Below are 23,673 nucleotides of genomic sequence, written 5' to 3'. Positions count from 1 at the left end.
TTCCCCTTTTCATATATGGTCTGCCACCTCAAACATATTCGGCGATCATCATATAACATTTTCAAAGACACATATGCATTTTTATCAGTTAATTTTAGTTCATATATCTACATGTATCACAAATTGCATTTCATATAATAGTACATATATCATATCTGTTAATAAATGCTGTGGCCATTTCCTGCCAATACCAATCTTGTTATGTTTTATGAGCATCTAAGATAATTCCTCTCTCCCTTTACTAGTCTCATATAATAGATTAACATTATGTGTCTTAATTGCGATTATGTTGTGTATCTTTAATTTACTTCATAGTTTTCCCTTCATTTGTCTCCAGGCTATTGTGTGTCTTTCGGTCGTATGACTTTTGACCTGTCTCGTATTTATGCATTTCGCTATCGACTTTTCGGTTTTGGTCATTTCTGGTGCAGGTTTGTCCTGATGTGCTAATCAGATACAAGAGGCTTTAACAGTGTTGCTTCTATTTTGTTTACCCTTATATTTAAATTCTTCTTAATGTGTGTACATGGTATGTACTATCTACTCTAAAAACTCAGCGTCTTTGTAAATTTACTACCAACAACAATGAATAACTATTGTTGGCGCAGTTTTTAGATTTATTATTATGTTTGTTTGAATTTTTAAGTCCATGTGTTTTGTGTCGGTGAAGTATGTTTTGACTGCTGGATCACCATTATAGTTACATTAACATATTATAGATGTCTGTTAGACTTTTTGATATAACAGACCACTACTAAAAATAAATCTCCGGATAATGTCTGTACCAAGTCAGATAAACGACAATTATTTCAAACATATTCATTTATGGTGAATTGGGAAACCAGTTATTGCAACTTAATATATTAATTCCTTTCCACTTTTCGGTGCGAGTACTCTTGCAGCGGCATTAGCCTGCTCTTTTTCGAAATCTACAAGGGTGTTTATTCCGTGCAAGAGATATGTCTGTCTCTTAACACGTGTCAGCCATTTATCGTCCCCATCCGACGGACTATCATTGTTTCTCAAGATCATACTCGTAAATGGTGTCTAGGAAGAGCCGAATATTCAGTCCCTGAAATTTTCTCCCCGGACCAGAGATCGAACCAGGAATTGTTGTGTTAGAAGTATAACCACTACATCACGACAGTTGTTTCCCGCGCGTTCCATTGGTTGATAACATTTGATTATGTCAAGAAAAAAATAATAATGGACTTTCCCCTTTCTAAATTTACCTTGGACTTTGGTATTTTTATAATACATGTACATGTTTTTACTGGCGTACAACAATCATCCCATTTCATTCAAATGTAAATTAATACAATACTATGCGGTCTGGGTTTTGTTCATTGTTGAAGGCTGTACAGTGACCTCTAGTTGTTTTTCTGTGTCATTTGGTCTCTTTTGGAGAGTTGTCTCATTGGAAATCATACCACATCTTATTTTATTATACAATAAGAATCTTTAAATAAAGGTATCCTCTTGTACAAAGACTTCTAGAAATAAGTCGAATGATAAACGTTACAAAAAGTAAAATAACAAAATACCGAACTTCAAGAAAATAATCAAAAAAGAAAGTCCCTTATGAAATGACTAATCAAAAGGTCAAACACATCAAACGCATGGAAAAACGACTGCCATATTCATGACTTAGTGAAGGTATTCCTTTATGTAGAAAATAGTGAATTTTCCCCATACTAAAATCCATTTCATAAGTTTGTGTTGAATTAAACTCATGTTTTTTTATTTTTATAAAATGTACCAAAAAAAATGAAAGGACAGAAAAGAAAAGAAAACGATTCAGTTCATTGCTTCAAAAGGTTCATACAAAGAGAAGAAATGAAAACAAAAAGCATAAATAAACCATCTTTCAGTTCATCTAATTTCAAAAATGATAACTGAATGCAGATAAGACCCAAAAAAAGTAAAAAAACAAAAATACTGAACAAGGAAAATTCAAAACAGAATGTCATTTATCAAATGTCAAAATGAAAAGCACAAACAAGGAAAATTCAAAATAGAAAGTCCTTTATTAAATGTCAAAATGAAAAGCCCAAACACATCAACCGAATGGGAAACAATTTTCTTATAGCTGACTTAGTACAGGTTTTTCCTTATGTGGAAAATAGTGATGAATACAATTGAAGGGATCGGATACCTTTCTCATGATGAGACATATACTGAAATATTTCTGAACGTGTAAATATGTAACTAATTTTGTGAACAATACATCGATTAAAACCACGGTTTTAAGAATAGCAACAACTCCCTTATAAACCCTAGCTTCTGGTCCTGGCACCATCACAGAGTACTAAAACAAAACGTTGAAATATGTACAGAAAAAAGTAAAATCACAAAAATACTGAACTTAGAGGAAAATAAATTCGGAAAGTCCATAATCACATGGCAAAATCAAATAACAAAACGCATCGGAAACGAATGGACAAAAACTTTCATATTCCTGACTTGGTACAGGCATTTTCAAATGTAGAAAATGGTGGATTAAGTCTTTATAGCGCTAACCCTCTCACTTTGATGACAGTCTCATCAAATTCCGTTAAATTTACATTGATGCGTTAACTAAACAGACACAATAAATAAAATAGTCAAAATATGGGTACATCAGTCATCATCGTATAACAATTTTAGAAGGAACTATTTAAGAGAACACAAAAACATCTATCTACAAACACATTCATTGATTTGTGTGTCTGACGTCAGAAAATTATGTACGTCACATAAATCTGTCGTTCAATGTGCATACATTCTCACTTTCATATTTACTAGATCATTAAAACAGATAAAATACCATCCGACTGGAACCATGTAAACGTAACACCTGTATTTAAAAAGAGGGATAAACACAACCCAGGCAATTAAAGGCCTATATCCTTAACATGCATAGCTTGCAAATTACTCGAACATATTTTTGCAAAAAGCATGATACATTATCTAGAAACGAGAAACATACTTTATGAATTACAACATGGTTTTAGGGCAAATCGAACATGTGGGTCCTAAGTCTTTTCACTGATAAATGAATAATCACAAAACAATGACAAGAACATTAACACGGATCTCATAATCATGGATTTTGCTTTTGACATGGTACCACTGAAAAGAAACTAATCAAAATTAAATACTTTAGCATATCGGATCAAATATTAAACTTGGTTGGATCCTTTCTTTCAAAAGGAACTGAAACATTACGTTTAGAAAACATATCATCTTCAAAAATATCATTTACATCAGGTGTCCCACAGGGTACAGTGCTTATACTGATACATAAATGACCTCCTAAAATACAACGAACTTAGCCAAATCAGACTCTTGCGAAATAAGAGTATTATCTACCTACAAATTAAATCGTAAACGCCTGCCCCAAGCTTCAAAAAGACCTAGAAGCTGCCGTACAATTACAACAAGTGTTACACCATGAACATTACAACAAAGAGAAATTCCATCCACGACAATATTTATGAACACATTTCAAATTCAGTAAAAACGCAAACTTCAGACCTAAAATAGAACACTTGCATTAAAAAAAAAACGCTAAAGCAAATAAATTCTTATTTCATCAGAAGAAATCTCCACTGCATGGGACCCATTTGCAAATGAAATAAAAGATCACTAGAAAAAGTACAAGGTATGTGTGCAACAACAGTGTGTCCGAGATATTAGATACCATGAATTGGCAAGCATTACAAGAAAACGCACTAAGCGAGGCTAATAATGCTTCACAAAATTGAAAACAAAAAATATAGCAAAATTTACAACAGTTGAGTCAGTCTATTACAAGTTCCAACCATAAAGACTGCAATGGAGAAATTCAGTGTAATAAAGGCAGCCACAAATTGTCTTTCTTTTGTTAAACCATTGAATATATAAAAAAGAAGATGTGGTATGATTGCCAATGAGACAACTGTCCACAAGACACCAACATGACACAGACATTAACAATTTTAGGTCACCGTACGCCTTCAACAATGAGCAAAGCCCATACCGCATAGTCAGCTATAAAAGGCCCCGATAAGACAATGTAAAACAATTCAAACGAGAAAACTAACGGCCTTATTTATATGTAAAAAAGAAAAAATAAATATGTAACACATAAAACAAACGACAACCACTGAATTACAGGCTCCTGACTTGGGACAGGCACATACTTAAATAAAGTGGCGGGGTTAAACATGTTAGCGGGATCCCAACCCTCCCCCTAACCTGGGACAGTGGTATAACAGTACAACATAAGAACGAACTATAAAAATCAGTTGAAAAAGGCTAAACTCATCAGATGGACAAAAATACAAGTTGACGTGGCCGGGTACTTATACATCCCGACAACAACAAAAAAACACTAGGAACAGATCTGAGAGTATGCGCAGCTATCTGACAGCTAGTTGAAGACTGGCACACATTATCTTCTGACATGACTAACAACCCTAATATAGTAATCTCCAAGGGTGCATTCCTTGAAACTTACCCACATCTGAAATAAACAGACAATCATGTTTTTATTTTAGAATTAAAAAAAATTGTCATACCAAAAGAGAGTAAATAAAGAAGAATAACTAGAATAAAAAATTAAAAATCCGAAAAAATATGACCAAACAAAAAATAACTATAACAATATATAACTTAAAATTTGGTTAATCTACTTTTGGTAAAAATTTAATGCATATAAATTTGGATATATTTACCAGACATGCGCCAGAATTTAAACATCAGTACGTTGATTCTGTAACCGAAGGAGAAGAAAAATCTCCTTATCTTTAATGATAAATAGCGTTTTTAAGTGGGGGATGTCAATATTCAAAACGATTATGCATCACCATACAAAGTTGTAATTTTTTTTAATACAGTGAGTTGGTGCAAACTTTGTATGCATTGGTGCAAACTTTGTATGCACAGGCACTTGTTTCCATCCAAGGAAAGACCCACTATAAACGTATATTAGTGCATGGTTCTTAAGTACCTGTGTTTGATTGACTGCAAATCGCCGATGATATTGACAGCCACTCCTACAACGTTTCTGTCTTTGCTAGTGGCACACAAGTTACCTGTTATAATATCAACAGCCACTCATACAATTTTGATGCCATCAGTGGTGGACTGCAAGTCACTAATGACATCATTAGCTACTTTTACATTGTTGATGACACTGCTGGTGGACTGCAAGTCACTAATGACATCAATAGCTACTCTTACTTTGTTGATGACATTGCTGGTGGACTGCAAGTCACTAATGACACCAATAGCTACTCTAACTTTGTTGATGACATTACTGGTGGACTGCAAGTCACTAATGACATCATTAGCTACTCTTACTTTGTTGATGACATTACTGGTGGACTGCAAGTCACTAATGACACCAATAGCTACTCTAACTTTGTTGATGACATTACTGGTGGACTGCAAGTCACTAATGACACCATTAGCTACTGTTACATTATTGGTGACATTGCTGGTGGACTGCAAGTCACTAATGACACCAATAGCTACTCTTACTTTGTTGATGACATTACTGGTGGACTGCAAGTCACTAATGACACCAATAGCTACTCTAACTTTGTTGATGACATTACTGGTGGACTGCAAGTCACTAATGTCCCCAATAGCTACTCTAACTTTGTTGATGACATTGCTGGTGGACTGCAAGTCACTAATGCCACCAATAGCTACTCTTACTTTGTTGATGACATTACTGGTGGACTGCAAGTCACTAATGACACCAATAGCTACTCTAACTTTGTTGATGACATTACTGGTGGACTGCAAGTCACTAATGTCCCCAATAGCTACTCTAACTTTGTTGATGACATTACTGGTGGACTGCAAGTCACTAATGACACCAATAGCTACTCTAACTTTGTTGATGACATTACTGGTGGACTGCAAGTCACTAATGACACCATTAGCTACTGTTACATTATTGGTGACATTGCTGGTGGACTGCAAGTCACTAATGACACCAATAGCTACTCTTACTTTGTTGATGACATTACTGGTGGACTGCAAGTCACTAATGACACCAATAGCTACTCTAACTTTGTTGATGACATTACTGGTGGACTGCAAGTCACTAATGTCCCCAATAGCTACTCTAACTTTGTTGATGACATTGCTGGTGGACTGCAAGTCACTAATGCCACCAATAGCTACTGTTACATTATTGGTGACATTGCTGGTGGACTGCAAGTCACTAATGCCACCAATAGCTACTCTTACTTTGTTGATGACACTGCTGGTGGACTGCAAGTCACTAATGACATCAATAGCTACTCTAACTTTGTTGATGACATTACTGGTGGACTGCAAGTCACTAATGACATCATTAGCTACTTTTACATTGTTGATGACACTGCTGGTGGACTGCAAGTCACTAATGCCACCAATAGCTACTCTTACTTTGTTGATGACATTACTGGTGGACTGCAAGTCACTAATGACACCAATAGCTACTCTTACTATGTTGCTGGAATTGCTGCTGTCACTAATGACATTAATAGCTTATATTACTTTGTAAATGAGATTGATATTTGACTGCAGGTCACTGATGACATTAATAGCTACTCCTACTTTGTAAATGAGATTGCTATTGGACTGCAAGTCACTGATTACATCAATAGCTACTCATACTTTGTAAATGAGGAGATTGCTATTGGACTGCAAGTCACTGATTATATTAATAGCTACTCCTACATGTATAATCCTCTGTGTTTGGAGGACTCCCATATTGGATAGAGGTTCAACACTTAACTTTATTTTATATACGAGTTTTTCCACAAACAGACAAATTAAAACTGAATTTTAAAACAAATATGTATATGTTATTATATTTGTGCTTTTTACATCATTTCTAGTTCTAACGAAGTTTAGAAAAAAGTAGAATTTAAATAATCTTATGTTTCTTTTATTAAGGCTTAGTGGAGTTTTATACCAGATGTTTAAAAAGTTCTCATTATTAAAAACAATCTCTTGACACGTGTCAAAACTATTGGCTTTTTATTCTTATGTTATAATGTATTCTGATGATGCACTTGACTAAAGTTATTTCCCCTATCTGTTGTTATTTGTAACAGTTTTTGTTTGTGTTTTTTTTCTCTCATAATTTCCCTCTCTTTACCTCTTTGTGTCTTTGTTGACCAAACCCAAGCTAACGTCTAATAAAGGTCACATTAAGAATCAATCTGGAAAGAAAATACACAAGGCGGTCTTTAATGATCGTTCAATTGAATGGTGGCTAGAAATTGGCCGATTCATTGAGTCTAGCGCTTTGTTTGTGTTTGTGTTTGTGTGGTATTGTTTCTCTAACTTTGATATTTCAATGTCACATTTCGGACAGCCAGTATAAAATCAAAATTTTAAAACCTTCATAAAGTGCGTAAATTTGAATTCGGTTATCTGTAATTTTGTTTCTAGATGCAAGTAACAAAGAACAATGCAAAATTGCAAGACGACTGCTTTTTTTATGACAGAGAACCGTGTTGATTAATTTAGTCTGAAAGTCGAAACACCGACATAGATACACTTTCATAAAATTTTTCAATGTAACATTTCAGACAGCTAGTATAAATCAAAATTCTAAAAAATGCATAAAGTGCCTCATTTTGAATTTAGTCATCTGTAATTTTAGTTCTAGTAGCAAATAACAAAGAACGATGACAAATTGTACGATGCATGCTGTCTTAAGGTCATACGATATGGTTACAGGGGGGGGGGGGGGGGGGGTAATGACGTTGCTAACATAAATTGTTCTATCGAAAGGAAAAATACGTCCACAAATGCGTATTTTCAGGAAATATCTGAAATTTGAAATTCAATTTACTTAAAAAGTCGCACATGACGGTTTATTTTTTATTACATATTTGATTTAATCAGGTAAACAATAGCTTACATGCAAATTTTCATCAAAATTTAAATACAGGATCAAAACTATATCGTATGCCCTTAAGGACAGAGAACCGTATTGATTAATTTAGTCTGGAAGTCGAAACAGCGACAGACAGATCGACTTTCATAAGATTCATCGATAGATAGTATGGCCAAGTATATTTTCTTGGACCTTATCGTTAAATCTTAAATTGATATATCATCAGTTTAACAAAAAAAACTGCTTTTGTATTATTTGGGGCACTGTAAGCAGGAACATACATATTGATATAGATACACAATTACACTTGTAATTCTATATGACAATATTTATATTATAATATATCTACTTTAAGATTAAACTTTTTAATAATGTGATTGAGCAATCTCGATGGAATTGCAGTCAGACGCTTCCAAAATTCATCAATATTGCGAAGTCTTGCTTCGAGATTTTATCAATTTTATACTAAAAAACCTATCAGATTCGTTTCCCCTTAGATATACTGTTCCCAGCTATATGTAACTTTTCTCTTATTGTGCAATGCATACACATAATTTCATAATTGCAGTAATAATTCTAATAACATTTCATATTTTATCACGTTTTCAATGTGAACTAATTGTATTTATGCACTTGAATTTTTACTTGATAACATTTTTGTTCGCTTTGGAGATTCCGTATATCGTCAAGTTATTGGAATTCCAATGGGGACTAACTGTGCACCACTTATTGCGGACCTGTTTTTGTATTGTTATGAGTTACAATTTATGACTAAAATTAGCAAAGACCCATCAAAACAACATTTGATACAAAAATTTAACAATACTTTTAGATATTTGGATGATATATTGGCTCTAAATAATGACGACTTCAGTATGTATACTAAAGAAATTTATCCTGTAGAACTTACTTTAAATAAAGCTAATGATAACAATGACCACTGCCCTTTCCTCGATCTTGATATCTATATCATAAACGGGAAGCTTAATACAAAAATTTATGATAAAAGAGATGATTTTTCATTTCCTATTGTTAATTATCCATTTTTAGATGGTGACGTTCCCTTGTCACCATCTTATGGTGTTTATATATCTCAACTTGTACGATTCGCTCGTGTATGTAACAATGTATTAGATTTTAGCGAGAGAAATTTATGTATTACTGAAAAATTATTACACCAGGGTTTTCGATATCACAAACTGGTCAAAACATTTACTAAATTTTATCACCGGTATAAGGAAATAATTCGTAAATATAACTCAACATGCAGACATCTTATACGTTCAGGTATTTCACATCCAAAATTTTATGGAAATATTCTTTATAAAGCACAAAAATGTCAGTATTCTCCTCAGAAACTAACAAAACCTTTAAATAGACTTATTAAAAGGGGATATAGTTACGATACTGTTGTCAGGTCATTAAAGATTGCATATTTTGGCTTTAACATTGATTCACTGATAGGGTCTTTGCATCGGAACTAAACACATTTACTTCTAAAAAAACAGTTGTTGGCATGACACGGGTTATGTTCTTCTCATATATTTTATGATAGTATGATACTAAACCCCTAACAGGAGGGATTGTACCTGATATTCATATGATGAAGACATAATCTTTCAATCAGTTTAATTGAGGTCTGGAGCTGGCATGTCAGTTAACTGCTAGTAGTCTGTTGTTATTTATGTATTATTGTCATTTTATTTATTTTCTTTTGTTACATCTTTTGACATCAGACTCGGACTTCTCTTGAACTGAATTTTAATGTGCGTATTGTTATTCTTTTACTTTTCTACATTGGCTAGAGGTATAGGGGGAGGGTTGAGATCTCATAAACATGTTTAACCCCGCCGCAATTTTGCGCCTGTCCCAAGTCAGGAGCCTCTGGCCTTTGTTAGTCTTGTATGATTTTAAATTTTAGTTTCTTGTGTATAATTCGGAGTTTAGTATGACGTCCATTATCACTGTACTATTATGCATATTTTAGGGGCCAGCTGAAGGACACCTACGGGTGCGGGAATTCTCGCTACATTGAAGACCCATTGGTTGCCTTCGGCTGTTGTTTGCTCTATGGTCGGGTGGTTGTCGCTTTGACATATTCACCATTTCCTTTCTCAATTTTATTTTAATTGTAACATATTCCAGCGTTAGAAGTCAATGGTCTATATATATTTATCAAATCGTACGTTTTTATCTAGTTTACATTATTAACGTGCGACATCTGTGTTCAAAATAAAAAATCAATTATTGTATTATCTTCAAGCATGGCCATGGTAAACACATATATATCTGAGACAGATAGTTCAGGCCTGAAATTGATATTTACTTAAAATCTGGTAATAAATTTATCTGTTTAGTTTATATGGATGTACATTTTATCAATACATGCTTGATTGGTAAGTAGATTTCTTTTTTTTAAGCAATAACATGTAATGCGCATCTGGTGCAGGAAAATTGGTACCGTTAATTTTATATGTACTAGATCATTCATTTCATTTATGAATGAATCGGTGTAGCATTCTGACAAACCTTTGCTAAGATTCTCAACTCTAACACTTTGCTATTTTTAAAATGCCTATTACTGTATTAATATCTATAAAGATTTGGATCCTAGATAGACGTTTATGTTTGCTTGAATAGCGTACCTGAACAAGAAAAATGCCGTTTTTATTATTTCAACCTTCTTTGTCTATCATTTTTGTTAATTTGCTTTGTCTATATACCTTTTATTGTTTCTTTGTTACATATTTGTTTGTTTTATAGTAATTAAGATTATAACACAATGTTGACTGCTGTACCCCTATTTTTTTGCATTTTTACCTACCATGTCTGTTTGTTTTGTTCACACATCGTTGGCAATATTATGGAATTTGAAGCCACTGTCAAGTGAGATGTTTAGCTAGCTATAAAACCAGGTTTAATCCACCGTTTTCTACATAAGAAAATGCCTGTACCAAGTCATGAAGTTGTTATCCTTTCGTTTAATGTGTTTGAGCTTTTTATTTTAACACTTGATTAGGGACATTCTGTTTTGATTTTTTCTTCGGAGTTTAGTATTTTTGTGATTTTACTTTTTTTGCACCTAACACGTTTTCCAAACTAACACTTTCTTGCATGTTATCACCAGTTTTGTGTCCATATTACTGCTCAAGTTCTATACTTATTATTTTAGTGGTGTTTGTCTGGCTGTTGGATCCCAAAAAGCTTATGCTCGTCAATACAACGTAACTAAAAACAACTGTCATACCAGAAGAAAGTTTAGGTAGCTTGGCCAACCATTTTCTTTATGAAATGCCTGTATCAATTAAGTCAGGAATATGATAGTTTCTTTGAGTTGTTTCCTTCTTTGACATAGCCGACCGTTCGATTATGTTAGGTTTAATGGGCTCCTCCCATGTTTATTTTCCTTAGATTTCGGTATTTTTGTAATGACATTAGTTTAGTAACTAAATGATATCAGCTCATATCCACTGGTAAGTTAGCCAATAAAATTTCATGATAAACTTGGATATATCACTCCAGAAAAGTATAAGCACATGATACTTACATATCGTGTGTTTTCTATGTTGTAATTATATGCTATTGTTTCAGAAAAAAAGGTTTGGTACCATTAAAACGTTTAATCCCACTGCAAATATTTGCACCTGTCCTAAGTCAGGAGTCTGATGTACAGTAATTGTCGTTTGTTTATGTAATATTACGTGTTTCTCGTTTCTCGTTTTTTGATATAGATTAGACCGTTGGTTTTACCGTTTGAATGGTTTTACACTAGTAGTTTGGGGCCCTATATAGCTTGTTGTTCGGTGTGAGCCAAGACTCCGTGTTGAAGACCGTACATTGACCTATAATGGTTAACTTTTATAAATTGTTATTTGGATGGAGAGTTGTCTTATTGGCACTCATACCACATCTTCCAATATGTATTAGCACACACACACACACACACACACACACACATACACACACACACACACACACACACACACACACACACACACGCACGCGTATTTCTTGATTAGTCTTCGTCTACAATTATTTATTTCTTACAAAATCATTTTTTTGCATAGACCAATCAGATAAGTTCAATAACAAGAAAATGTCATCAACTACCTTGATCTATAGATTTGTATATTTATACAATTTCATCTTATCCATTTGAAATATGTCTGACTTCCGCATTTGGAAACTAGCGTAAAACTATTATTTTAAGAAAGAAAGTAAAAAATAGGTTAGCTTTATTGAAATTATGAAACGAAACTTCTAACTAAATGTCAAAGGAAAAGAAGGACAAAATTTGATTTTATAGTTGGCAAATAAGCCAAAGCAGCTGACGGAAACATTTGATGGCTTCCGTCTATAACGTCACTCAAAAGTATTTACAACATTGAAATGAAAAAGACATCGAAAGGAAACAGAGATACAAGGTTATTACTTCATTTGGTGTAAAGTCTAGAAATAAACCAATTAAAGACAATAAAAAAACAATAATTTATTTCGCGATTTGCCAACACGGATGTTTTACCTCACATATATGACTTCGTTTAATAACTTCTTTATATAAGATGTTTTTACTCTGTGGTGTTGTATGGCTTGTTTAATGAAAAAGAACGATGTTAAATTACAAAGATATATTTTGTCGAAGGCAGATAAATGACAGTTTCGTTCTACCCATGTTGTCTAGATTCCACACGATATAGATCATGACATATAAGGTCTACACTGTGTCTTTTGATGTATTTTTTTTTTAATCGAAAATCTTTACGGTTGCCGAGTCTCAAATATTTTACCTTTTAATTTTTAAACGTCGAAGAGTATTTTGTTTTAAGAAAAACGCGCCTGGCGTACAAATTAGAAGCCTAGTATCGCTGATGAGTTGTTTTTATCACAGTTTAGCTTGTCTTTTCAGTCGTTCACCAATGTTTGAATGTTCAAGTGAAAAGTCATCTGGTCAGATTTTGCATTTCTTTTTTAAAAAGCTCGAGGTTTTCTCACTGATATTTGTTCTCTTAAGAATGTATCCATTTCGTAGCCGTTTTACTAAATATATTCTTTGCTACAATTAATGTAAGTTACAATCGAAATAAAATGACAAATATTTCCACTTTCTAATATAGTCTGAGATGATTTCATCAATATGAAGTTCTGAAATGTGAAGGATTTCAACGATTATTGCTGTTTATATTCATTTGTAGAAATGCTGTCTATCAAAAATGCTTTTAGTAGAATGATAAATATGGTTTGTGCTAACGCAGACATATTGTATGGCGGAATATCTAAATTGGAAAAGATTACTCCGCTGTCAAAAACTATGTAACTAATGCCTGTATTGACTTCAAACGGTTCCTTTCTGGTAATTTGAATTGATTTGTTTCTTGCAGATTATAAATAGGTTAGAAATGCGGTTGATATATATATTTAAGATTGATCAACGACGGATTTAAAAAAAAATGTGTATTAACTTTAACTCCATGTGACTGTGTGTGTGTGTGTTTGAATGTGTGAATGTGTGTTTGAGTTTGTGTATTGTGTATGAGGACACAATCATATCTTTAACGAAACTTTATTATACTAACTGTGTTACATATGAATAAGTCTTCAGCATCTAGGCTTTTTCAAATCGCTGATGATGAATTCAAAATAGCTTTACATATGCTAGGCCGTTTGTCTTCTCGTTTGAATTGTTTAACAATTTTCATGTCGGGGCCTTTTATAGCTGACTATGCGGTATAGGCTTTGCTCATTGGTGAAGGCCGTACGGTGATCTGTAGGTGTCATTTTCTGTGTCATTTGGTCTCTTGTGGAGAATTGTCTCATTGGCAATCATACCACATCTTCCTTTTTATACTAACTTAAATTCCATGTGTGTATGTGTGTTTGAGTGTGTGTATTGTGTATGAGGGCACAAATTAACACATCTTTAACGAAACCCTATTGTTTAAGTCTTTTCAGTATCTATGCCTTTTTTAAATCGCTGATTATGAATTCAAAATAGTTTTAGGAAATTTCTCATATATATGGCGTCAAAAGCAAATCACTGGTTTTGAATCAGTGATGCTTAAGATAGTGTCTCAATACGGTGTTGTATATTATTATTATCAACTTCCTTAAGAACAATTTACAGTGTAATGAATTATTTCTGTATCGTTAATTCTCAATTACTGTTTACACTTTTTTTGTCAGACAACGGAATATCTTAGAAGATTTGGAGAGCTAATTTGAAAAATTAATGACGTTCACTTTTCGCGTCCCTGTCTTTGGACGTGTTCTAATCAATATTATATTTTGGAAGGAAAAAATGCGCCGAGCTTTAATCAAATTTATAATTAACTCTCTGTGGAAGCTGATTTCTACTTGAACAACTATTATTAGACTATCCATTAAGAAACTGAGTTGTGTCAATGATCAATACACGCTATTTCTTTAGGGGGAAAAGTTGTTCAGTAATTGGTGGAAATGAAATAAAATCAAATTTGTAACCTTAGAATGAGGCGAACAAGAAAATATCAAGTAAAATATCATTGCTGATGACATCGACTCTTGTCCATTATGTTGTGTTAAATTTGTACATTTTGCTTATTACAGTTTCAATATCAGAAGACATGAAACCACTATAATGTCTCGGAGAAAATGGTTGCTAAGGGATACAATTTGTGCGGAATAAGATAAATGTGAAGATTTTACAGAAATTGAAAGGTTAGTTATAAATTATTAACTTAACATTTAGGTTTTGTATTTTGAGTATTGCATGGCTTGTATAATTGTGTTTTGAATTTCTTGAGTAAATATATGTTTTGTAGATATGATTAGAACGACAATCTTATTTTTATGCCCCATTTACGAGCATTATGTTTTCTGGTCTGTGCGTCCGTCCGTCTGTCCCGCTTCAGGTTAAAGTTTTTGGTCGAGGTAGTTTTTGATGAAATTGAAGTCAAATCAACTTGAATTTAAGTAAACAAGTTCCCTATGATATGATCTTTCTAATTTTAGTGCCAATTTAGAAATTTAACCCCATTTTCACGGTCCACTGAACATAGAAAATGATATTGCGGATTGGGCATCCGTGTACTAGGGAAACATTCTTGTTTTAAAGTATTTTTCAGAGACCTCATATTATTTGGTGTGTTTGTTGGTTGTTTGTTTTGTGTGTTCTCATGTGAAGTGAGATGACATTTTAAACTGATAGCTTTATTACCAATAGTAAAAATCTAGCAATATGGGAAGGCTTGCATTTTATGTTAATTTATTTTTCTTCTTCCAAGATCGAAATCATTATTAATCTTTATATCGACAATGCCTTATAACTTCAATGAAGTAATTGAGTTACGATAAACACCAACTGAATACAGCGGAAAAAGGGGGGGGGGGGGGATTCCTCAAAAGAAAGAATGTGATATTTTAAGACTACCCTTTACCAATTATGGTTGGCTCTTTCTATACCGCCTCTTCGTTATTTTGAAATTTATAGTAAAGTTTGTTGATAATGATTAAATTGATATTCTTGATATAGTTGGTGCATTTGATTTTGATTTAAATCCTCCTCATTTATTTCCCTTGAACTTTTTGAAGAAAATAAAATTATAAAGATTATATTAGCTACACATTTATTGAAATGAATTTCAATCTAGTTGATTTTCATCTTGATAAAGTACTCTTTTTTTCTTTTGATCTTGAAATGTAGATATAGACTGGATCAATATATGAAGGAAGCGTTTGACTGTGTTACTGAGCTCTCTATTCCCTTTGAGCAAAGTCTAAATAGTTTAACCCTTGTAATTTTGTATTTTTCTTTAATTTTAGTATTGTCATTTTGTATTTCCATGTTAAGAACGTTATGTACTTGGATGTGCATTGTCTATAATGTAGAAGAAGACAGAATGGTAAAATTAAGTGTTGATTCTTATTATTCAAATCAATATTGCATTATTATATTGTGCAGATGAGAAAACGCACGTGTTTGCCCGCGAGACGAACACAGTCGCTAGGCAATAACCGTTTATCTTAATGATTTGTCTTTTTTAAAATGCTCGGAGAAATAATGTTATCTCATTAGAAGCGAAATCCATAAATTCTGAGTCAAGATTAGTGTACAGATAAGATGACAGTCATCGAATCAAGTATTTGATCAGATTTCAGTCCGATGCCCCCTCATGAATCAAGGAGCATTAAATCCAAACAACTTCTCTGACTGTACATCTCAAGTTAAAAGAATAATGACTGTTGTTACCCTTGACCCTTAACTACAAGTTTTACCTCTTGAAACTATGAAAATACGCTAAGTTACCTCCTTGAGAAAACTTTACGTATACTTTAAAATATATTAAATCTACAGACACTTATATCCCTGAAACATGTGAAAATAAAGATGAATTTCATCAAATGAAAAAAATAAAATAAAATGCAGATGTTCTATTTTAAAAAAAAAAACCCAAATGATTGCATAACGGAAAAGTATTTGCATCTTATTTTTTTTGGTTCGAAAATTAGGCGAAGGTGAACAATAAACATTTGTGATATAAAAGGAGCGAAAGATACCAGAGGGACATTCAAACGTATAGATCAAACTGACAACGCCATTGCTTAAAGGAAAAAGACAAACAGACAAATAATAGTACACAAGACACAACATAGAAAACTAAAGAATAAGCAACACGAACCCAACTAAAAACTGGGGTACATCTCAGGTGCTCCGGAAGGGCAGACAGATCCGGCTCCAAATGTTGCACCCGTCGTGTTGCTGATGTTATTATAAACTCGGTAAATAGTCTTATTCGGTCGGTCAAAGTGAAAATTGACCGGGATTGTCTCATTCTTTTTTTTTCTGCTAGTCACTAAACAACAACATGAATAGCCTGTGTTCTAAACTGGAAATTTGAATACATATATTTATAGTTCGTTCTTATGTTGTACTGTTGTACCACTGTCCCAGGTTAGGGGAGGGTTGGGATCCCGCTAACATGTTTAACCCCGCCACATTATTTATGTATGTGCCTGTCCCAAGAAAGGAGCCTGTAATTCAGTGGTTGTCCTTTGTTTATGTGTTACATATTTGTTTTTCGTTCATTTAATTTTTTTTTTTACATAAATAAGGCTGTTAGTTTTCTCGCTTGAATTGTTTTACATTGTCTTATCGGGGCCTTTTAGCTGACTATGCGGTATGGGCTTTGCTCATTGTTGAAGGCCGTACGGTGACCTATAGTTGTTAATGTCTGTGTCTTTTTGGTCTTTTGTGGATAGTTGTCTCATTGGCAATCATACCACATCTTCTTTTTTATTTGTATATATATATTTATTTGCCTAGACCACAAATTAAATTGACGTTGTTTATTTTCAAAATCTCTATTTCCCTTGTAAGATAGTTACATTCAACATATAAGGAATTCCTTTTGAATAAAATAGCCTTTTTAAAAAAAAGAATACGTTGAAAAAGTAAACATTTCGTTATAATCGATAGTGTATAAGGTTTTGTCAAATTAAGCCGATGCGCAAATGTTTCATTACTATTTTTCTAGAAAATAGAAAGAGATTAAATAAATAATAGTCTGTGTGTTGTTTTAATACCGTGATCAGATAACGTCAAGATGTTACACATTTTTTTTTATCATGACATTAAATGTATCATATAAAAAAAGAAGATGTGGTATGATTGCCAATGAGACAACTCTCCACAAGAGACCAAATTGACATAGAAATTAACAACTATAGGTCACCGTACGGCCTTCAACAATAAGCAAAGCCCATACATCATAGTCAGCTATAAAAGGCCCCGAAATGACAATGTAAAATAATTCAAACGAGAAAACTAACGGCCTTAATTTATGTAAAAAAATTGAACGAAAAACAAATATGTAACACATAAACAAACGACAGCCACTGAATTACAGGCTCCTGACTTGGGACAGGTACGTACATACATATCATCACCATTACAGCTGTGATATCGATTGACTTCCAAATAAAATTGACCAAAATTTAGAATGGAAACGGGGAATATGTCAGAGAGACAACAACCTGACCAAAGAGCAGATAATAGCCGAAGCTCACGAATGAGAATTCAATGCAGCGACAAAATCCCGAACCCGGTGGTGGGCCTCAGCTGGCCCCAAAATAGAAAAATGTGTACTTGTTAAGTTAAAATGGACGTCATACTAAACTCCAAAACATATAAATAAACTAAAATTTGAAAAAAACAACATACAAGACTAAAGAAGGTCCGAGGCGCCGGGTTCAAGTTGGGACAGGTGCAAAAATGCAGTGGGTTAAACATGTTTTATGAGTTCTCACCTCCACCCCCTTGTATCTCTAGTAAATGTATAATAAACAAATACAAAGTCTATATTTAATTGTCTACAAAATAAATGTCCTTAATTTGATTTGGATTAAAAGTAAATAAATGTATGTCATAACTACACTTCTTGGCCGACGTTAACAGGAGTGTATGTGTAAAGTATTTTTTAAAGTGTGGTGCATCCATGGACTCAGGGGGCATATAGGGATCGAATAAGCTCCCCGCTTTCCACGAACTTCAAAAACACACACAAGCTGTGATCAGTTTGCAGAAAATCGTCTTAGAAAATTTCGGATCGCTACGCTCGGTATCATATTTATCATTTCGCAACAAATACAACAAATTTCCTTGAACCATCCGCGACTGTGTAATCAATGTCCAGCCAATGATGTATTTCCGATCTTGGCATTAAATTTTGACTGCAGATATTGTTATTCTACAGACCTACTCTTGTATCATGATTATAGTGTCACTGGTATTTTTCATCTCTTTTAGTATATACAGTAAATTGTCCAAATTATACATATCATCTTGTGAAATGAACAATACATAAAATGGTGTCCAATATCAACTGTCGGTCAATATACGATCTCCTTGTTTTATTGACAATTATTATCAGAAATAGTCAGATATAAGATCATGTGAAAGTATTGTCTGCATAATATTTTCTTATTATAAACCATATTAACAAACGAATTTTCTAGCTTTGTCGATGTTAATGGTCGTCTCGTATTGCTCTATGGTTAAGGTCTTGAACCTATAGGTCAATAACTTTAGTTAATCTCTTTTGCAGCGGCGGTTGTCATGGCGTCATAATTTTTAAGCCATACAAAATATATACTTCCTTATGTTCTTAAGTTTGTTGTTCAATAAATCTGTCAAATTCCTAAGCTGATGAAAAATAAACTTGAAATAAAGGTACTAAAAATGACAAAATAATTGTTCCAAACTGGTAATATCAGCTGTGTATGCCTTATACAGGTTCTAAGACTTGTAAGAAATCCTGCTTCAAAATTGTTGTTCTGTCTTTTATTCATTTTTAAGTAAGTGGTCGTCCTATTGGTAGATGGACTATTCAGTTTATTGTTGGTTCGACTTTTACGAAAAATGATTTAGATTTGTATTTTCACATAGACCAAGGTGAGCCTCTATTTTATTTACTTAACGTATTCCATAAAGATGAAAAAAATAAATAGGATATATAGATTAAAACAAGAATGTGTCCCAAGTACACGGATGCCCCATCCGTACTATCATTTTCTATGTTCAGTGGATCGTAAAAATGGGGTAAAACTCTTATTTGGCATTACAAGTTTCAAGTTAATTGGACTTCAACTTCATCAAAAACTACATCAACCAAAACCTTTACCCTGACCTCGACCAAAAACTTTAACCTGAAGCGGGACAGACAGACGTACAGACCAGAAAACATAATGCCCATAAATGGGGCATAAAAAAGGTATTATACACTACCAGTGACTACACAAACCAACAACACCCGACTCCTTACAATAGACGGATAACAACAACGAACAAAAGTGATCAAAATAGCCTAATTTATAGGACCTGGTACAATAACATAACAGGTTTTCAACATGGACACACATTCGGCAATCCTCGGTAGAATCCGCTACTCTCCTAATGAGGGTACGGAATCGGACGAGTTGAGACGAATGCATGGACACAATCTCCTCCTTTACAAATCTAAATCATTTTTCATACATCAGCAAAAATTAATTGTTAGTAGATCTGGACTTATCGATCTTTTTTGTAATTTAAAGTGTTTATTCATCTGTTATATATTTATCATATAAGGCGAAACGCCAAAAAATGTTGAAAATCGTCATTAAAGGCAGTAACTCCATTAAGTAGTCGAGATGACGATTTCGAACTTGTTAGACATATTTTGTAGAACGTGTCTTGCTGATCAATTTTGCAAATTAAAGTTCCTCTTTGACCTTTTATAGTTTTCCAGATAGAAGCCAAAACTGAAAATTAAAATTCACCAACCGGTAAATTCTGCATTTTTTCTTTATAAAAAATGACAATATAATCAAGACAATTAGGGAAACACTGTCGGAAAAAAATACCCCCTTTCTATGATAAAAACAGTACTTAGCGTTATCTTGCATTCTGTATACTTCAGTCATCATACGAACAAAGTGATGATTACGTGATAATTATTTTATTAAAAAGAAGATTACAAAAAATAAACTGAGTCATTTAAAGTTTTAATGATTGCATTTATTGATTCTTTAGTTATTTGAAAGGAACATAGTTTTATGCAAACCAATCCTCGAATGAAAGGTAGAATACACAAGAAATTATTTAGTTAAAAATTATTTTACAATAATATTTCTGTCTGAATGCATTTAATATCGTGAATAAAAACTGGACATTAATTCTATTAATGCTGTGTTCACACGTAATTCGAATTAGTTTAATTCGCATTCGAAACGTTTTACGTCCAAACTCGAATTGTAATGCGCGTCAAATTCGCTAAATACTGTCCGAACGACGTTAACTTTTAATTCGTATTAACAAAAACGCATTTCTAATGCGAATTGGATAATGCGATTTAACCAATTCGAATCAATTCGAATTAAAAAGAAGAGTATGTGAACGCGATTAGCGAATTCGATTCGCATTCGAATTAAATGAACGTGTGAACGAGGCAATAGTTTCATGTTATTATATAGCAGATTCCATCATCAAGAATAAATTCCTAAGAGCATGCCGTTCATGAAATGTTGATCAAGTATGTTTTTGAAGTTTTATATTCAAAAAAGAATCCTATATCATAATTGTGTAAGATATTATCTAAATATTCTAACGGTTATAATTAGGTTTTAATAATTGGTTGAAGATATCTTTATTAGAAAAATGAAGAGCCCTCAATTTATAACTGTGAAGAAACACTTGAATCAAATGTATTAATAAATGAAATGTTAATTAATACCCTAGCGTATTTGTCTATCAATTTATCAAGATGATCGCAAGCTATTCTTTCAATAACTTTGCCTAGGGATTCCACGAAAACAATTTCCGTTTTGTTAAATTCTTTACTTTTGTAAATATAAACTTAGAAATCCATAAATACGACCAAAAAAGAAAGAATTTAAAAAGGTATCTCGTTATCAAGAATAGGCAATTCTACACAAACATGAAACAGATAATAAAAATCTAAAGACTTTTTTGTATATACTGTAACAAACCGCCGCCACAGGCCGAGTAATTGTGGAAGGGTCTGTTGACAAGTTTTGGGGCTCTCGTCAGGAATATTCTGCATCTTGGGGTTTTTCCTTTTTCTACCTCTAAAGACGAATGGATGCCAGGCAATGCACTCATATTTCTCATGAAAATTCCTGAATGGTAACGAACATTCAGTTCTGTCATTACTAGTTTGCTTTTTATCGCGATCGATATGGGTTCATTATGTAATGAATTCCAAAAGGTACAATATTGGCGACTAGCAGATTGTATAATTTTGAAAACTAAATATTAATAATTTAACATTATTCGAAATAACAATTGAAATATTGCGCTTAAATCTAATCCATCATGTTTTTAAGAGGAAATAATTTCATTTAGAGTATTCAAGAATGTATAATTGAAGAGAACTTTCCATTAAAATCAAAAAGGTTTCTTGTAATCAATTTCAAATTATCCTGTTTCTATGTTTTATTGCGTTATGTTTGTATTTTCAGTGCTTAAATCATTCTGAAGTTTACGGTTGTCGTTAATGGTGACTGAAGTTTACGGTTGTCGTTAATGGTGATGAAAGAATGGATTGGAGTCTTTCACGATGATTCTGTTTTTAATATTGACTGTCATGTTACGTTTCCAGACTTATTCATCACTTCCACAATTAGGAAAGAAAGTCGCAAATCTGACAGGTAAGGTTGCATGATTCCTGGCAAACTTTCCCGCGTGAAAGATACTTACAGAAATAAATGTAAAATGAGATTCAGATATTCATCACTTCCACAATTAGGAAAGAAAGTCGCAAATCTGACAGGTAAGGTTGCATGATTCCTGGCAAATTTTCCCGCGTTAAAACTTCGGAGTGGCTATTTGTCCGGCTAGCCGGACGAATAGTGCCAGGGCTATTTGTCCGGCCATTGTAATGCGCATGTCATATAATGCGCGTTCGGAAGTGCGTGTAATATTATCTTCAGTAACACCAAGGGGGCGCGTGTAATCTGATCACTGATTTTCAATTTTATGATCATATGGCTGAAAACGGTGATATCAATATTTGTGATAAATTTTGCAGTTTGCAGAATTTGACAATGGAACATGATATTATGAACTTCCAAAATGATATAATCTTATAAAAGGAACTAACAAAAAATTAAAATTACAAGGAAAATGGGAAATAAAAGATAATTGATCGGAGAACTAGTTTTACAAAATTATTCGACTCGCTACAGCTGTGTAAATGGTGGAAAAGATGTTCAAAGCAAGAGCAGTTGAGAAAGGCCTTTACAAGGGGGTGGTGGGGGTGGTTTTTTTTTTTTTTTTTTTTGGGGGGGGGGGGGGGGGGCTACAAACTTGAAGTGGGGATGATGGAAATAGGATTTTAAAAAGTGTGGTAAAAAAAGTGGGATAATGAATACACGGGACAACAAAGATGGGATCAGGAGAAAAAAAGAAAAGAGAAATTTGGGAAAAGGAGCACACTATGTCACCCCGACCTACTCACGTAAATAGAATAAAAAAACAGTGTTTTTTACTTCTTTTTATTTTTTATTTTTTTTTTGGGGGGGGGGGGGGGAGGGCATTATAGAAAAATCTCTCACCTTTCACTCAAAATATGGATAACTTTATGTCAAGGGGTCTATAATTCTTTTTGACAGCTACAGACATAATAATTTTGTACCTTTTTCAGCTAGACAAAATCCTATACGTTAACTTAAAATGCATGAGTCAAACACTACCCAAGTTTGTTTTACAAGTAATTCCTTCTTTCTTCTTATATAAAAAAAAAGGGATATATATGATTTTTTTCTGATTATTCGTTATCCACATTGGATTATATACTAGTATGAAGAAAACAACAATTTCAAATACCAGTAACAAGATTAGGCCCTAACACTAAAGATTACAAACATGTGCTACCCCCTGGTGCTGCTGAAGATAATAAAACACGAACACATACATATTATAGTGACATGCGCATTGTTTTGGCCGGACAAATAGTCCTGGTACTATTCGTCCGGCTAGCCGGACAAATAGCAACTGCCTTAAAACTACTTATCAGAAGACAATGTGAAACGAGATCAGATTAAAAAGATTTTGTTTCAGATGTATACGGTGTTGATATCCATGGAGTCAATGTACATCACGATAAGGAGGAAGTGTTGTAAAAGCCACAATATCACAAAAAAGGAAACAGTTTTTTTTTGTCATGTGATATTGGCTCCGGCTCACTGGCGAAGACCGTACGGTTGGGACTGTTCTTTGGTATACAGTTATGTTGTTGTCTTATTGTCCAAATTATATATAACTCCTATAT

At 33.4% G+C, this 23,673-nt stretch overlaps 2 protein-coding genes across 8 annotated transcripts in view; one reads left to right on the top strand and one right to left on the bottom strand.

Moving 5' to 3' along the window:
- Positions 1 to 5,079: 5,079 nt before the first annotated feature.
- Positions 5,080 to 10,720, bottom strand: LOC139492800 (uncharacterized). The gene is made up of 2 exons (XM_071280955.1): positions 10,695 to 10,720; positions 5,080 to 6,490 (listed from the first exon to the last, which is right to left on the bottom strand). Exons 1-2 carry the CDS (start codon positions 10,718 to 10,720, stop codon positions 5,080 to 5,082), a joined length of 1,437 nt encoding a protein of 478 aa, XP_071137056.1.
- LOC139491392 (neuropilin and tolloid-like protein 2) overlaps positions 10,092 to 23,673 on the top strand; it is a 34,407-nt gene continuing 20,825 nt past the window's right edge. The window contains exons 1-3 of one of the 7 annotated variants that reach the window (XM_071279057.1): positions 10,092 to 10,206; positions 14,453 to 14,563; positions 21,863 to 22,051. In XM_071279057.1, coding sequence (XP_071135158.1) covers positions 21,961 to 22,051 — 91 coding nt within the window. In that variant the 5' untranslated portion in view covers positions 10,092 to 10,206; positions 14,453 to 14,563; positions 21,863 to 21,960. Of the gene's footprint in view, positions 10,267 to 14,050; positions 14,564 to 21,862; positions 22,052 to 22,091; positions 22,174 to 23,673 lie in introns of those variants that run through there. The other 6 variants (XM_071279055.1, XM_071279059.1, XM_071279056.1 and 3 more) reach the window with 6 other exon arrangements.

Source organism: Mytilus edulis, chromosome 10 (assembly GCF_963676685.1).
Source record: "Mytilus edulis chromosome 10, xbMytEdul2.2, whole genome shotgun sequence".
NCBI lineage: Eukaryota > Metazoa > Mollusca > Bivalvia > Mytilida > Mytilidae > Mytilus > Mytilus edulis.
The sequence above is the reverse complement of the archived record's forward strand: the minus strand, read 5'-3'. Positions and strand labels throughout refer to the sequence as shown.

What these genes read in the sequence shown, in the direction of transcription:
- LOC139492800 (XM_071280955.1), bottom strand. Translation starts at nt 10,720, where the DNA reads ATGTGTGAACAAAACAAACAGACATG. An exon ending in GAACAAAACAAACAGACATG is followed by an intron (nt 6,491 to 10,694) that starts GTAGGTAAAAAT and finishes TAATGTCATTAG; the next exon opens with TGACAGCAGCAATTCCAGCA.